Raw genomic sequence first — 18,921 nt, 5'->3', positions numbered from 1 at the left:
CCCACCACCAATGGCCCCCTCCTAGCTCTCCCCACCTGTATTGCGACAGGCATTCTACTTCTCATTCTTTAACATTGTCATGCTAGTTGTTAGTGTAGTTATTTCCTAACAGAATTCACCAATCTTTGTGATGAGCTTCAAATTGTAAACCGGTCCTTCCGGCCCTCCCAGCCCTTAACTCTATTGTATCTGGGCCTTATAATAGTAATGCCTTTAATTTTTTTTCAGAAGACTTTTGATTACCATTTTAATTTTCTCAATAGTGATGGATCTGTTTAAATATACTACATCATCCTGGTTGAACCATGGACGGCCAAGAATTTATCCATTTCTTCCAGGTTCTCTTGTTTTGTGACATAGTTTCTCAAATTAGTCTCTGATTATCCTTTGAATCTCTGTAGGATCTATATTGGTCTCTCTTTTCATTTCTTACCCAATTTATTATGTTTCTCTCTCTCCCTTTCTGAGTTTTGCTAATTAATCAATTTATCAATCTTGTTTATTTTTTCTTTTTTTTTTTTTTTTTTTTTTTGGTTTTTGGGCCACACCCGGTGACGCTCAGGGGTTACTCCTGGCTATGCGCTCAGAAGTCGCTCCTGGCTTGGGGGACCATATGGGACGCCGGGGGATCGAACCGCGGTCCGTCTCCTAGGCTAGCGCAGGTAAGGCAGGCACCTTACCTCGAGCGCCACCGCCCGGCCCCTTGTTTATTTTTTCAAAGAACCAACTTTTGTTTTCATTATCTTTTGGACAGTTTTTTGGAATACTTATTAATTAATTTCTGTTCTAAGCTTTGTGTGTATTTTCCTTCTGCTTATTTTTGGTTCATTTTCTCTTTCTAATTTTGTTAGTTGTGTCGTTAAGTTATTTATGTAGGTCCCCCAGTCTTGTTTTCTTAATCCTCGCTGCACCCTGCTTCACATCTGTTCACCCAAACTCCAGCAAGTATCAGTTACCAAATTAACAAAAATTATGGACAATCTATATCCGCCATGGCGAACCTATGGCACGCATGCCAGTGGTGGCACGCATGCCAGTGGTGGCACGCATGCCAGTGGTGGCACGCAAAGGCCTTGTAGCTGGCACATGGGAAGGTCGCAATTAAGATATGCGGCATGTGCCGCATAGTTTTTAGATATTAAAATTTTGTTATTAAGGTTTAGTTGATGTGCTGGCACTTTTGAGGAAATTCTTTGTTTTTATGCAGCAGTTTGGGCTCAAAAAGGTTAGCCATCGCTGATCTATACCATGGTAACTTAAAATTAGTTAAGAAATAGATGATTGGGCCTGGAGAGATAGCACAGCGGCGTTTGCCTTGCAAGCAGCCGATCCAGGACCAAAGGTGGTTGGTTCGAATCCCGGTGTCCCATATGGTCCCCCGTGCCTGCCAGGAGCTATTTCTGAGCAGACAGCCAGGAGTAACCCTTGAGCACTGCCGGGTGTGGCCCAAAAACCAAAAACCAAAAAAAAAAAAAAAAAGAAAAAAAAAAGAAAAAAAGAAAAGAAATAGATGATCATAGGAAATGGAAAAATATCCCATGCTCGTCAATTAGAAGAATCAATATTGTTAATGTGACTATCCTATCTGAGCTAGTACATAACCAATTTAATTTCCAATCAAAATTCAGATGGCATTCTTCAAGGACCTGGAAAAATTATTAATAAAGCTTGTATAAAATCAGAAAATAGGGGCCTGAGCGGTGGTGCAAGCTGTAAGGCATCTGCTTTGCCCATGCTAGCCTAGGACGGACCGTGATTCAATCCCCCACATCCCATATGGTCCCCCAAGCCAGGAGCAATTTCTAAGCTGGGAGTAACCCCTGAGCAACACCAGGTGTGGCCCAAAAACAAAAACAAAATTATAAAAGATCCTGGACAGCCAAAGTCATACTTTGATAAGAAATTGATAGGTATCTCATTACCTAATTGGAAACTGTATGATAAAGCTATTACAATCAAAACTGTATGGTACTGGAATGAACATAAGCTCCCTGATCTAAATAGATCAGAAACAAAGGTCCAAGAACAAAACTCCATATGTGTGTTTCTCTCTCTCTCTCTATACACACACACACACACACACACACACACACACACACACACACACACACACACACTTGTCTATAACTTTTGAAAAAGTTGAAACATGAAATGGAGTAAAGATAGCCTCTTCAAATGGTGCTGGGAAAACAGGATAACTACATGTAAGAAATTAAAGCCGAATCGTTATCTCACACTTTACACAAAAGTCAATTCAAAATGCATTTTAGTTTCTTACAGATGGTTATCCAGTTATTTCAACACCATTTGTTGAAGAGACTATCTTTGTTCCATTTCAGGTTCTTGGATCCTTTGTCAAATATTAGTTGACTGTATATTTGGGGGTATATCTCTGGATATTCTGTTCTAACCCACTGGTCTGATACTCTTTGTTCCAGTACTATGAAAAGTCAATTCAAAATGAATCAAAAACCTTGTGATCTGACTAGATATTATGAAGTACATTGAGGAAAAATTAAAAGCTCCTACACTGGACCTCAAGGTGTCATCATAGGCTAAAATCAAAAGACAGCTAATAAATAGGAAAGAATATTCACATTCAGTACATCAGATATAGGATTGATATCCAAGATATATAAAGTACTCACAAAGATCAACAACAAAAAAATCAAAGACCATTTCAAAAAACATGGAGAGAAAATGAACAGACTCTTCTCAGAGAAATATAGAGAAATGGCCAGTAGGCACATTAAAAAAATGCTCAACATCACTTATCATTAGGGAAATCCACTGAACTCTATAATGTGCCTGGCAAGGTGGCAAGGGAGAGGTGGTATGGATGGAATAGTGAGGGATAGAATACTGAGGCAGAGGGAAGTTGACTAGTGGTGGAATAAATGTTAAAATAGTATATGCCTAAAACTCAACTATCACAATAATTTTTTAAATCATGGTTCGTTAAAGCAAAAATTATTTTTTTAAATGGTGTCTAGATCCTAAGGTGAGCTTCAATAATTTTCCCCCCTTTTCTTTGGTGTGGACAGGACCTATTTTGTTCTAACCAACAGAGCATTATAAAATTAGGCTGTCATTCACTAGATTTGTTACATTATATAAGGTGCCACCTTAGCAGACTTAGAAGCCCATATGGCAATTACTATTATGCAGATTCTGAGCATAGTGACTAGCATCAATGAACTAAAGTGAACTGAGAGCCAGAAAAAAAGAGCCCTTAGCCATACAAATACAAGGATTCTGATAATAACATAAATGAGCATAAAAGCAGGTGGTTTAATACTCATATTGCCCATCAATACCTTCATCACTATCCAATGAAACTCTTCACAAATGATCCGGACTTCTGTCCCACAGAAACATGAGAGTTTATTGTTTTCAGCTGTTGAACACATGATAATTTGTTACAGAGAAACAGAAATACCCAGTATAAGAGGCGGATGTTGCTCAGCTGAAGATTATAAAACTTAGTGAAAGTCAGGCATTATGACCACACAGTTTCCCTTGATTCCATTCAATGATCAATAAAGGCTCACAGAAGAGTCTCAATGGGGCTGGGGTTTAATGAATAAATGACTTCAGCTGACATATATGGCGCATTAGAGAATTAAAAAAAAATAATAATGATGTTCAAAACTCCCTATGCTTTGTGCTATAAATTCCAAACGCTATAAAGTAATTTTTTAAATAGTAAGGTCAAGTCACAGAACCACCCCCATGCTTTGCTATTAATTAGACCATACACAGTCAATGTATACTTTTCTAATGAAAGTAAACCTAATATGATCTTCGCTTAGAAAAATAATTCTAACCACAGAAAACCCCCCAATAAATAGGTTTGAAGAAAAGAAATTAAAGGCCTAAGTATTAATCAATACATTATTTCAGGAGCACATGAATGAGGACAGTTTAGCAGGAAAGAAAAGTATGGACAGATAATATCTATTGGAGCAATAAGTGATAGGATGTGGCAACTGTTGAGTTGAATTTGGAACCAACCCAAGTGTCCAAGAACAGATAACTTGATAAAAATACTATGGTATATGTACACAACAGAATACTACTCAGCTTTAAGAAAAAGTGAAATCCAGCAATTTGCTGCTAGGTGGATAGATCTAATATCACACACTAAGTGAAATAAATCAGGAGGAGGTCAGATACATAATGATATCTTTCATAAGCAGCATATAACCAAAATCCAATACAGAAATAAGAATTGCACAAAATCAACAGAAAAAGAACTAGCCTTTGGTAGGATAAAAACCACAGGGAAGGGGATAGGAAGAATAGGATGGGGAAGGGAACTTGAGACAATGGCAGTAGGAAGTGGTCATACTAGGGGAGGGTGTTGAGCCAGTATGTGCCAGACATGAAACACTATCAGTAATAGTACTATAAATCAAGTACTAAGTTTGTTCTGTCAATTAAATAACCTTAAAAAAAAAACTGCCTATAATAGACAGGCAGGGATGAAGAAAGTGGGGGCACTTCTATGTATAAAGAAGGAAGTACACATTGATGAAGGGATTGATTGCTGTTAGTATACTGTAAGCCTGAAAATGAACCAAAGTAGACTTAGGTACTCCAAATAGGACTACTAGAATAAATGCAATAGTTATCATGACACTAAAAACAGTGACATTTTTGGAAGGGAAAGTTAAAGAGTTCATAAAAAGATAAGTCAATAAAAAATAGAAGGAAAAAATAAAATGGTTTATTTTAATAGATGGCAAGAGAAAATGACAAGCATTAAGACATAGAAAATACTTTTTTAGTGGCCATGGCAATAGTACAGAGAGTAGGTTGTCTGAGCACAGCAGGATATAGCCTCAAATCAAAACAAAAACAAAACAAAACAAAACTTTCAGTATTAAAGACAGATAAAAGTTCTATAAATAATCACTAGCTTTTAAAACTACAAGTTTTATCCATTTTCAAAAGTGAAACTATTAGGATTATAAACTCACCGACTAACTCTGGTTACACATCAGAAAAAATTTTGTTAATGATGCTCAAGAGGTTAGATGTATTGCCTTTGGGTAACTGAAGATGTTTAAGTGCTCTTGTTACAATAATTTTCCTGATTCTAATATTTTATCACAGCTCTTTAAATTAAATGTTTGACTGCAAATTGGCTTTCATTACTGCCTTACCCACCTATTCAAGACTAGTCTGTTTTGGAAAATATTTCCTTGACTACAAAACATCAATATTTATAAACATAATTCATTCACCTTTTTTTTTGGTTTTGGGGCCACACCCACTGACGCTCAGGGGTTACTCCTGGCTATGTGCCCAGAAATCACTCCTGGCTTGGGGGGCCTATGGGACACCAGGGGGATTGAACCCTGGTCCGTTCTGGGTCAGCCGCGTGCAAGGTAAATGCCCTACCACTGTGCTATCACTCAGGCCCCTATTTTATTTTCCTGTACGTAACTTGTCGTTTAACTTTTAATTCAATGAGGTGAGGAACCTTTTTGATGTTAAGACTGGATCTACTATTTCTCAGGCATTTTATTCTCTCTAAGGATAAAATTAGCAAAATGGGGGGCGGGGGGAACTCACCAAAAAAACAGATGCATTAGTAGGCTCATTATGTTAATAGGTGGGTGACCTATATCTCATATTCTTTATCAGAAAAAATGAAAATTAAAATTATCCACCCTGAATGCTGTTTTAGGAATCAATTAAAATAGGGGCTGGAAAGAGTATAGCAGGTAATGCATCTGTCTTGCATGCGCTCACCCGGGTACAATTCCCAGTTTCCCCATGTGAGGCCACCAGGATTGATTCCTGAGTTCAGAACCAGAAGTAACCTCTGAGCACTACCAGGTGTGCACCCCCGCTAAAGATTAATTAAAATCAGTAAAGCATATAGCTAAAGGCTTATCTCTTAATATTGATAAGAGTAATAAAAAATGGGGCCAGGGAAAAAGTACAGCAGATGAGGCACTTGCTCTATAAAGGACAGCACCACATATGGTCCCCCAAACACTAGTTATCTCCAAGTTGAACTAGAAGCCAGGTATGACCCAGTTTCCCCCCACCAAAAAAAAGAAATCAAAATCTGCTGCTGTTGAAAAACCAATGTTTTTCTTGCTTGTAAAGTCTTCCAATAGCATATGTATTCTTTAGTCTTGTTCTCATCCCTTTAAAAAAACTACATAGAGAATAAAATATACCAGCTCTTCTTTTTTTCCTTCTAATACAAATTGAATTATCTTATATTCAATGCACTAATTTACTATACAGTTTACCCATATTAAACTACTGTATTGAGATGTCAAAACTGGTCAACTTAATCATTTCATATGATTCAATATGAATTTTCTTGTTCAGTTAGTAATTACTCATCCAACTTAAGTTGAAATTGCTACACATAAGCAAAAGCTGTTCAAAAGGTAGGTTTTTTTAAAAATCTAATGAAATGCATAAGTTTAATCTTATTTGGGGGAGTAGTAAAAAAGTTGTATACCCCACTATGCTTTAGCCTACTCATGGATCTGCACAGACATCACTCCTAATGGTGTTCAAGGGAACATATGTAGTGCTAGGTATCAAATTAGGGTCAGTCCATGCAAGACAAGCACCTTAACCCCTGTACTATATTTACATGGCCCCTTACTCTTATTTTAAGGCTTTTACTCAATAAAAATTCTGAAACATTCACGTATCTTGGAAAAAATGCCAAGTGAATCTATATTAATCTTTTAGAATACTTTCTAGAGTATTACAAACTTCAAGAAGTGTGATCAAATTAAGGACCACATAGATACATAAATTCAAGAACTTCATTATCTTTAAGAAAATAATTAACATTTTAAGAACCAACATTTAAAATGAAGAGTCTCCTAGATACAACATAGCAACAGAGCAACATAATGGGAGAACTGAACCACAAAACTGAATTGGGGAGAAGGGCACTTGGGAGAGAAAGTATATTGGTGATAGGTGTGGTGATGGAACTATGAGAAACCGTCATTTAACAGCACTGTAAACCACAGAATCTCAATAAAAATACAAATAAAATGAAGAGTCTCCTGAGTGCAACATCTAAGTCAAAAGCTAACCTCAAGAAAAAAATATCATTTGCCAGGGAAACTGGGAAAAGGAACAAAAACAGTTCAAAACAAGACATCAAAAGGTTAAAACAAAAAAATTTAATGGCTCTGACTGTGAGACATCATAGGTGGTACTTCTGATATGAATCAGAGGACCCTGGTTCTCTATGATTTTTGCCCCCACATCAATCTTTTATAAATCAAAACTAAATTTTAGGGAGAAAAATACTTTACTACATGCATCAGGTAAAATGCAGAGGTTCTTGCCTACCAGAACAGATTAGGCTGGCAACCTAATCCAAAAAATGTATAGAAATATTCCATGTACAGTTCCTGTTTAGGTCTATCATTATAATCATCTGAAGTTACCACAAACATATTATCTATACCAAAGAACACTTTCCTATTTTATTAAGATTTAATGTCATATAAATTATTAGCAATTTGCTATTTTGTTTTTGTTTGTTTTTGTTTTGGGGGCCACATCCAGCGGCACTAAGGAGTTACTCCTGGCTCTGCACACAGAAATCGCTCCCAGTAGACTCCGGGACCATACAGAATGCCGGGGATTGAACCTGGGTCTGTCCCAGGTCAACAGTGTACAAGGCAAACGTCCTACTACAATGCTATTGCTTGGGCCCCAGCAATAGACTTTGTAAATTGGGACTTGGTAGAAAATTTGCAGCATATCATTAGAACTCTCACGGTAATTTTCAATTATTTCTAATATTAGCTCAAATGTACATATGTTTAACTAAAAATAAATAACTTAATTACAATTATTAAATTTCAACATTCAAAATTAGTCCATTTAAGAATAAATAGCCTTACTGTTCTAGAATCCGAGAATGGATTATATTCATCAAGTCCTGGTGGAACATTCCGTGTCACCTGTGTAACTGATGGATCCTGGAATGAAATTTGAAGGGGAAAAAGATTACTCATCCTTTGTAAAACACAATTTGGTATTTACCAAGTATTTGCCTAATCTATACTTTTAGTGACTCAGCAAAACAGGGAAATAAAAGAGGTCATTAAATTTATTCACTCCCATTCCAACAAGGTTGAAATTTAAACTCACATCTAACACCTCAAAGAAAAACAAATGAAAAGTAGGTGAGATGCAAATGAGTTACTTGATACTATATAAAGAATGAAAGCAGATAATCTCTCCTAATAGGTCTGTGGAACTGATTGTATAAGAGTCTCATTAAACAGAAAAGACTCCCTTCTTAAGTGACTTTCCTTGCTATTTTTCTACATCTCTATTGAAAAAAAGTTATTGCTTGGAGCCAGGGAGATCAGGGCTGAAATACTCATTGCATTCCAGAGCAATAGGTTCAATCCCCTACTGTGTGGGTCCCTCAGACAACCAGGAGTATCCAAATTACTACAGAATGTGTTTATGAAAACAAAAAGTAATGTTTTTCATGACAATAAAATACATGTATGAAAAATTATGTTCAATAACTATATAATATGTAAAACTATTTGCAAGCTGTATTACAGACTCACTAGTATTTGGAGTCCTTGTCTTAAACCTTGGTACGCATTAGAATAAAATAAAACCCAGACAGCTGCAGCCCACCTCCAGCATTTGATCCAGTAGGTCTCAGTGGGACCTGAAAATAAGCCTATTTAAGGAGATCCCAGAGACAGCCACCTTTGCTAACTTCTCCAGACAACTAGCTTCATCACTAACTGTTCACTAACTTATCCAGTTCACTAGCTTCCACTAACAGTCATCAATAGGTTATCTTTCAAAGATTAAAACTAATCATTCTCCGCCTCAAGCACCTTTTCTTTGTCCTTCATTCCCATTCAGAATATTTGAGAGGATCTACACAAACTAAAAAGGTTTAATAAAAATTCCCCAAAATAAAACACAAGGTTTCTATGAAGTCTAGTCACTACCTACCTTGCGAGCTCTTTAATACTTAGACCCAACTTCATCTGGCCGTTAACCAAATTAAAGAAACTATTACATAAGAAACATCATTGAAGGGTGAAGCAATAGTACAATGAGTAGGGAATTTTCCGGGCATTTGTCTTGCAAGCAGTTGGCACGGACACCATCCCCAGCATCCTACATGGTCCCAATGCCACCCCAGCACTGAGCACCACCAGGAGTGAGTCCTGAGTCAGAGCCAGGAGTAATTCCTGGGCATTGCGGGTGTGACCACCAAAGCAAAAAGCAAAAAAAGAAAGAAAAAGAAAAGAAGCCTATAATTTCACAAAAAGTTATATGGATAAATTAAAATTAAGGCACAATAAAGGTTTTGAGCTTACTTTACAATAAACTGGAAATGAAGTAAGGAAACCATTCTACTTCCCTGGGTTGTCTTCCAAGATTTAATTAAAAGAAATTTCTGTCAAGGAAGCAGGAAGATTTCTAAAGGAGCATGTGTTCTTAGAGGGGAATTATAATACATATGGTTCAAGTTCCTATTACTGTAACAATAGCAACAGAGAAAAACTCATAATTCAAGGGACAGTATCAGTGTCTACCTCTATTGCCACCCATAAGACCAGTGACCTTTAAGTACTCAAGCTCTGTGTACTTCCTTAATGCTGCTTCCTCTAGCAAGCACACTGTTCTAAACAGGGTCAGCCTGTCATTCTCCTTTCTTTAAAATTCCATTCAAAGGTTACCTAACATGTTAATCAGCCATCCAGCTGATTATCACCCCAACTCTAAATCATGCCATGCAAATCACTCATCTCACAGAACCTGGTACTACTTTCCATTTGCTTTTATTTCACTGAACCATGATGGTCTTTCATTAAGTCTCTTTTTTCATTTAGACTGACTTCTGTGAATATAAGAAATAAATAGGTATTTACTAATCACACATGCCTGAAAATATTTCTTGAACAATTATAATCAGGGGTTGGGAAGACCCAAAAAATTAATTCAAGACTAACAATAAGAAACATATACAGGGCCCAGAGAGAGCACAGCAGCGTTTGCCTTGCAAGCAGCCGATCCAGGACCAAAGGTGGTTGGTTCGAATCCCGGTGTCCCATATGGTCCCCTGTGCCTGCCAGGAGCTATTTCTGAGCAGACAGCCAGGAGTAACCCCTGAGCACCGCCGGGTGTGGCCCAAAAACCAAAAAAAAAAAAAAGAAAAAAAGAAACATATACAAAGAAGTGAGCATAAATATGATGGCAGTTTGGGAGCCAACACGATAGCACAGCAGCAGGACGTTTGCCTTGTACACAGCTGATCCAGGACGGAAGATGGTCCGAATCCTTGTGTCCCATATGGTTCCCCAAGTCAGGAGCGATTTCTGAGCGCATAGCCAGCAGTAATCCCTGAGCGTCACTGGGTGAGTCCCAAAACCCACTATATATATATATATATATATATGAAGGCTGTTTGAAAAATTAAGAGTAAAACACATTTAATCTCACTATATAGGAATTTGGCAAGAACTATCAAAGTTCTGTGTACATTTATCCTTTGACCCACAATCTCACTTATAGGTATTAATCACAAAGATGTACTGGCAAGATTATATTTGTAATAGCACAAGATTGTTAATAACCACTAGCAGAAAACAGCTGAGTAAACATGATATATTTACATGATAAAATATTATGAAGCTGAATATTATAATGGAGTAGATCTACACATTGTCACAGAGTACAGCAGAGTATAAAGATACCTTTCATTTACAAAAATAAACATGGATATGTGTATTTACATATAAACTTAAAAAACTTTAAAAAACATAATAGGGGGCCAGAGAGAGATAGCATGGAGGTAGGGCATTTGCCTTGCATGCAGAAAGATAGTGGTTCAAAACCCGGCATCCCATATAGTCCCCTGAGCCTGCCAGGAGCGATTTCTGAGTGTAGAGCTAGGAGTAACCCCTGAGTGCTGCCAGGTGGGATAGGGAAATTGAAAAGAATAGTAATGACAAGTTCAGGTTTGAAAGTCAAGACTTTTCTGAACATACCTTGTCTTTCAGTTTTTATTTTGGAACCATAAAAATGCTTTTCACAATTGCAGGAAAAAATTTCAAAAAGCAAAAGGGAACAAACAAAATGTGATATGAGGGAAACATTGTATTTATTTCTCTTGCTGCTATACAAATTCAAGGAATGCATGATTCCCTATTCTTATTTTGCATATCCAATTTCAAGTATACTAAATATCTCATAAATAAATAAATAAATAAATAAATAAATAAATAAATAAATAGAAACAAAAAAGAAAGTTGGTCAAAAGCAATAGCAATTTGCCTTGCATGCAGCTGACCCAGGTTCAATCCTCATCATATTGGTCTCCAGAGCTCACCAGAAGTAATCTTTGAGCAATACTGGTAGACCCCCCTCCCCCAAAAAATGGTTATAAAGAAAGACAATCATATGTATAACTTAGCTCAAAAATACCAAGGATAAAATTATTCTTTCAACTTTCTACAGTTCACTGTAATGTCTAAATATACTTGCTAGAGTCTAGATTCCAGAAAAGTTTAATCAAGGCTGAAAATTAACTGGCAGTTGGACAAAATTTTATTTGTGAGTAAATTAAGTTCACTAGTTTAGTCTAGTCTTAGTCTAGTTTAGTTTAGTCTAGTCTGTCCATAATTTCTCCTACTTTAGTATATTAAGTGGTAAAGAAGAAGGGTATTACAAGATATGTCAAGAATGATCTAGAAAGTTAAACATTATTAAGTTATCGCATACTGAGTTTCCAATAACATGCAAACATTTAAAGATGAACTATTCTCTATCACATATACAAAAATAACTCAAAATCAATTAAAGACCTATATATAAAATCTAAAATCTTAAAGTTATAGGAGATAATAGAAGTGAAAGGTTCTATCACATTAATGTTGGGGAATTTGTACCCAAACTGCAATAAAAATTCAAGTATTGACTTAAAAATAGTTCCTAGAAAATAGGCTGGGAGAAGAATGTATGCCATGATGGGTGAGATCTTCTGTACCATCTCTAGCACCACACACACACAAAAAGAAAAAGATATAAACACATGGATTACACTTATCTGAAAAGCTTCTGTAAAGCAAAATTAAGTAAGGCTGGGTAGGTAAGATCACTGAATAAAAGGTATTTTTATATATCTGTTAAGAGATTACTATGCAAGATACATAAACTAGTCATACAACTGAAAAAGATACAAACCACCCTATCAAAAAATAAGCAAAATATCTGAATAGACATTTCTCTAAAAAGAATATAGACCCGGTCAATTAGCAAATGAATGTACATCATCTGGGACTGGAGAGATAGCACAGTGGTAGGGCGTTTGTCTTGCATGAGGTTGACCCGGGAGGGACTTGGTTCAAGTCCCAGCATTCCATATGGTTCCCCAGCCTGCCAGGGGTGATTTCTTTTTTCCACACTTCATAACTTTTTTTTTTACATTTTTCCCTTGTTTTATTTTTTATTTTAATATCTTTATTTAAACACCTTGATTACAAATACGATTGTAGTTGGGTTTCAGTCATGTAAAGAATACCCCCCTTCACCAGTGCAACATTCCCATCAAAAATGTCCCAAATCTCCCTTCTCCCCACCTCACCCTCACCTGCACTCGAGACAGGCTTTCTACTTCCCTCATTAATTCACATTGTTATGATAGTTCTCATTGTAGTTATTTCTCTAACTGTACTCATCACTCTTTTTGGTGAGCTTCGTATTATGAGCTGGACCTTACAGCCCTCCTCTCTTTTGTCTCTGGGAATTATTGTAAAATTTTCTTTTATTTTTCTTAAAACCCATAGATGGCCAGGGGTGATTTCTGAATGCAGAGCCAGAAGTAACTCCTGAGCACCACTGGTGGCCCAGAAACCAATCAATCAATAAATAAAGTTTTACAAAAATGAATGTACATCATCTTTGATCATCAGGGAAATGCAAATTGATTTCATAGTGGATAGCTGCAGCATTAGTTTAGTTTAGTTTAGTTTCTGGTTAGTATTCAAGACTTAACCCTGGCTCAACACTCAGGAATCACTCCTGGCAGTATTTCAGGAACCATATGTAATACCAGGAATCAAACCAGGGTCAACCACATGCTAGTCCCAGCCCTATTACAGAAACATTTGCAATATCCCCAATGTGGAAGAAATCCAAGTTTTCAACAGATGATTAGATAACAAAAATGCATATTAACAATGGAGTATTATTCAGCTAAAAGATAATTTGCGTTTAACCACAAAATTGAGGGAACTTGGAGAAATTACAAAAAGTCAGAAAGTAACAAATCAAATACTATGTGCAGCTAACCCATCCATGGTGAGATTAGACTCCAGGGTCAACAGCTCTGGGTTTTTCTTTTTGGAATGGGATTGGGCCAAGCACTAAACACCCACCCCACCACAGAAAACCCCAGCAGCCTTTGCCCACAATCATCATCTACAAGGCAGAAAAAAAAAAAAAAACAACAGCCCAGCTCCTCCACTAAGCTCCAAAAGAAAATAATGTCTGCTGTTACTTCACCAGTTGTCTGGTCCGAGCTGATACCTCTTTTCAATTCTCAGAAAGGGGACAGGGCCAGATTCCCCTTGCTGCATGATCTACAGTAGCTGAATGCTACCCCCTACAACCTCCAACAGAAACGTTCACTCCAGTTCTGCGACTTGTCAAACTTCATTTGTTTCAGAGCTCTAAAACCTTAAACACTGACTTTAATATCCTGGGGAGATATAACAATCATTTCAAACTAACCTGTGCTGATCTAAGTTTTTTTTTGTGTGTTTTGTTTTGTTTTGTTTTGTTTTTTTGGGGGGAGGCCAGGCTCATCAATGCTGAGCAGTTACTCCTGTCTCTTAGCTCAGAAATTACTCTTGGCAGTTGTGGGGCTAAAACCCGGGTCAGCCACTTGCGAAGGCAAAAGCTCTAATCACTGTACTATCACTCTGGCCCAGATCTAAGTTTTGATTATTCCATTTGCCTTTGTGTTGTAAAAAGCAATATCAAATAAATTTCTTTGTGCCTGCATTAGAGGAGGTTATGATGGTAGGTGGGAGACTGGGGACAAAAGAGAAGGAAAAGTCACACTGGTGGTGGGATTGGTGCTTGAACATTTAATGCCTGAAACAACTGTATTATTAGCAACTTGATAAACTAAAATGTGATAATAAAACTTAGGGGGAAATAAAAGAAACAAGTATGAGATAGTTTTACTTAAGAAGACTGGGGCCAGGAAGGTGGCGCTGGAGGTAAGGTGTCTGCCTTGCAAGCGCTAGCCAAGGAAGGACCAAGGTTTGATCCCCCGGCATCCCATATGGTCCCCCCAAGCCAGGAGCGATTTCTGAGCGCTTAGCCAGGAGTAGCCCCTGAGCATCAAACAGGTGTGGCCCGAAAAAACAAAAACAAAAACAAGCAAAAAAAATAGTAGAAGACTAATACAAAAGAAACAACAAACACTAATTATCAACCCAAAGCTTTTACATTTTAGCACGACTTCCACTACATTTCTCTCAAACTTTTTCACCAAAATACTATACCAAAGGATTGTAATTTGATTCTTGAACATTGAAAAGAACTGTATATTTACATTCCTACCAAGGAAGCTTACGAAAATTTAACAAAGCTAAAGCAAAAACAGATTTAAGGAGAAAAATATACTGGTTAGTACAATATAATTCTAATTATCTCACAAACTCCCCAGAAAAACCATCTGACTTAAAATTCTATATTCTTTTTTTTTTACTTACTGAAACTGTAATTTTCAGATGCTTAAGTAATTTCCCAAAGCAAACAACTAAGTAACATGGTCAAATTTCAATTCTCAATGACACCATAAAATTGTTAGCAGAAAATAAAGAAGACAAATATATGTTTAAAACATTTCCTCAAAATAAAGAAGCTAAATTTAAGATTGCATTAAACCTTAATTAAGACATTCCTCAATAACTCCACTTAATCCAAGCAAATTATGCCCTAGACAAGGTAATTAGATTAAACAAGACCCAAGCAGTTTATGTTTTTTCCCAATTCTGGGATTTTAAAATTACTATAATATTTACTCAGAGTAGTACTAGAGTTTCTAAATGCTGCAATCATTTTTTAAGAAGGCATTAAGAGAAACCATTAAAAATCTTAAGGTTCAAAGAGAGATAGCAGAGGTTAAAGCATATGCTTTGCATAGACCTGACCCTAGTTTGATTTCCAGCACTACCTAGTCCCCTGAACACTGCCAGATACAGTCCAAAAGACTCCCAACAGCCTCCAGGACTATCCAAGTAATCCTTTATTCACTGGGCCTCAGTGGCACCAAACCTTTAGCCCTTCCTTGCACTGACCTACTACTAAACTGGCAGAGATTGACCGGGAGTAGCCACTAAACCAGGGGTGGCAAACAAGTTTGATTCAAAGAGCCAAAATTTTAAACTATGAGAGTCAGAGAGCCACACCACGCAGTGACCTGCCAAAACAGACAAATACACACAAAAGGATATAATTTTAACAATAATATATTAAACACATATTGCATTTTGCCATTTTGAGTGAGGTTCAAAATCCTGCAGTGATGGTGAGGGTCTGCATCCTCCACACTAAGAACTCACGGCAAGATGTGACCCAACATGTGCCACACGGGTCCCCTGCACGCTGGCCCCTGCAGTTGTTTCCGAGGGATGGGAGACGGGATGACGCAGCCTGGGGCGGGACTCCACGCTCGGAGATCTCTCCTCAGAGGTCCCTCCCTCCTCAGAAGCAGCAGAACAAAATCCAAACTTGGCAAAGAGCCACAGCATACAAAATCATAATAAGAGGCAAAGAGCCGCATTCATTTTGGCCGAGAGCCGCATGCGGCTCGAGAGCCGCATGTTCGCCACCCCTGCACTAAATCCACTTACAAGGCTCCGCCAAAAAAAATAAAATCTAAAATCTATAAAATAATATGTATTTAGAAACCCTTCATGATTCACTATAAGCAGTGCTTAAGGCCTGATATCAAGGTCTTTAATCCATTTGGATTTGACCTTTGTCTCTGGTGTTAAATGGGGTCTGAGTCCCCTTTTTTATATGTGGCTAACCAGTTGTGTCAACACCACTTGTTGAAGAGGCTTTCCTTGCTCCATTTTGGATTTCTTGCCCCTTTATCAAAGATTAGTTGACTGCATGCCTGAGGAACATTATCTGAATACTCAAGTCTATTCCACTGATCTGAGGATCTGTCTTTATTCCAACACCATACTGTTTTAATAACTATTGTTTTGTAATACAATTTAAAATTGAGCAAGTAATGCCTCCCACATTCCTTTTACCAATGATTGCTTTAGCTATTTGTGGGTATTTATTGTTCCAAACATATTTCAGAATTGTTTGATCCACTTCTTTGAAGAATTTCATGGGTATCTTTAGAGGGACTGCATTAAATCTGTACAATGCTTTGGGGAGTATTGCCATTTTAATATTAATCCTGCCAAAAGACCTTGATATCAGGCCTGAAACCATAGGTATATAGAACAACACATAAGTAAACACTTCTTGACATTGAGACTAAAAACATCTTCAAGGAGGAAACATCACTCTCCAAACAAGTGGAAGCAGAGATAAACAGATGGGACTATATTAAGCTGAGAAGCTTCTGCACCTCAAATGAAACAGTGCCTAGGATACAAAAGCCACCCACAGAATGAGAGAAACTATTCACTCAATTCACATCAGATACGGGGCTATTATCAAAAATATACAAGGTACTGACAGAACTTAACAAGAAAAAAAATCTAACCACATCAAAAAATGGGGAGAAGAAAGGAACAGACACTTTGTCAAGTAAGAAATACAAATGACCAAAAGACACATGTCTAACACCATTAGACATCAGGAAAATGCAAATTAAAACCTAATAAGGGAGGCCACCGGAAATGTGGATCCAGCTATATCAATAAGAAACAAAACAATAATGATATCACTTCATAATGTCTATTAGAATGGCTATAACCAAACAGATATAAAACCTATTAGAATGACAATTATGAAAAAGATAAGTAACAAGAGGCAATGTAAAGAACAGTGAACTCTTTGTCCAGATTCATGGGATTATAAACTGGTACAGACTCTATAGAAAATAGTACAAAGACTCTTCTATAAATTAAGAATAGACATTATCATATGATCCAGATACTCCACTTTTGGGTATTTAAGTAAGAATTTGAAAAGATGTTATAAACCCCTATTCTCATCCAATCTGATTTACAATAGCCAACATACAAAAAGTTCTGTAGGAAAGGATGCAATGTATATATATATATATATATATATATATATATATATATATATACACATATATATATACACATATACATACACATTATCTCTCACACTGTACTACTATACTATTCAGCTATAAAAAGCAGGAAATCTTGTCATTTTAAACAACACAGAAGGACATTAGATGGTACTGTAACAAATGAAGTGTCAGAGAAAAATACATACAGTATGATATGGAAAGAAAAGAAATAAAACAAAAACTCTTAAAGTAAACTGGTTACTAGAGGGTTTCCAAGTGTGGGTTTTGAGTCAAACAGTTAGAGGGTCAAATGAATGGAAAGGAACAAGCAAAACTGGGTGGTAATGATACTCTAGTACATACAGATGTTGAATTATAATGGTATACACCTAAAACTTTCACAATGGTATATATATCACTTAAATAAAAATTATGAAGAATAAAGGACAAGTGTTGGCAAGTATATAAAAACAATTAGAAGCTGCAGTGGGAATATAAAATGGCATAACTTTCTTAAAAACAATTTAGCAGTTACCTTACAATCTAGCTAGTCCATTCCTAAGAATATATCCCAAGAACAAAGACTTAACAAAAAACTTGCACACTCAGGGCAGCATTATTCCTAACAGTCTAAAAGTGAAAGCAACCCAACATGATATCAAATGATGAAGACATACATATAATAATGGTCTACTCAGAAAATGGAATATGATTTGGCAATAGGAAGAAATCCCTATTGCATGTTATGATACAAATGAACCTTAAATTATACTAAAAACAGTCGTTTATAAAGGATAATACACACACACCATTTATTTGGCAAACATATTGAAAATACCTAAAGGCTAGTAGAGCTGGAAGAAAATGGCAAATAACTGCTAAAAGGTATGGGGTTACCTTTGAGGAATAATGAAAATACTCTAACATTAGAGAATATATAGTTGCAAAATACTGTGACTTCTAAATTATGAATTATATTTTTAAATTGACCATTTTCATCTGCAAATTATTTCTCAAAGTTGTTTTTCATTAAATACAAACAAATATATATTCTTGAAAGAAATAAATCCCTTGAATTCTCAAAATTCAAATGCTGGCTCACTTAATGTCCTTGTTCCAAATAAAGCGAATTAACGATTAGGAAAGAAATATAAAGGAATGGGGTGAGGAATTGCAATCAGGTGCTCCCCAACAGTAGAGCTGGAATATTTACAAACAGAAAGTTTATTTAGCATCCTTTTACACTAAATCCCCATTTTTCCTCCTGTAATGTGAAGAACTATGTACATAGCTAAGGGAGTTAGATGCCCCAATGTGAATGCAAGAAAGTCTAAAAATGATTGGTCATGGTGAAGAGAAATTATTTTACCAAGTCTGTTCAACCAGCCCAAAATGTCAATCATTTTTGATGACTTAAAAGGAACCACATAAAATCCTAGGAAAAGAACAGCAGCAGGGTCTTCACATACATCCTTTGTTTTTTTATGAGTCATCAGGAGGTTTGCGTTAAAAAATTTATACCATCCTATACCAAACTTAATGGGCTTTTGTTAGTTTCCTTTAATATATTACTACTAAATACCGGAACAATCACCACTGTGACAAAGACCTACAAATTTTTAAAG

General features: G+C 36.6%; 1 protein-coding gene across 1 annotated transcript in view; it reads right to left on the bottom strand.

Moving 5' to 3' along the window:
- Window positions 1–18,921, bottom strand: part of SCAMP1 (secretory carrier membrane protein 1) — an 86,936-nt gene that overhangs the window by 55,235 nt on the left and 12,780 nt on the right. Inside the window, exon 2 of the mRNA XM_049766199.1 lies at window positions 7,908–7,985. Coding sequence (XP_049622156.1) covers window positions 7,908–7,985 — 78 coding nt within the window. The remainder of the gene's footprint in view (window positions 1–7,907; window positions 7,986–18,921) is intronic.

The sequence above is a fragment of the Suncus etruscus genome, chromosome 2 (genome assembly GCF_024139225.1).
Source record: "Suncus etruscus isolate mSunEtr1 chromosome 2, mSunEtr1.pri.cur, whole genome shotgun sequence".
Classification (NCBI taxonomy): domain Eukaryota; kingdom Metazoa; phylum Chordata; class Mammalia; order Eulipotyphla; family Soricidae; genus Suncus; species Suncus etruscus.
This window is presented reverse-complemented; position numbering and strand designations above follow the sequence as displayed.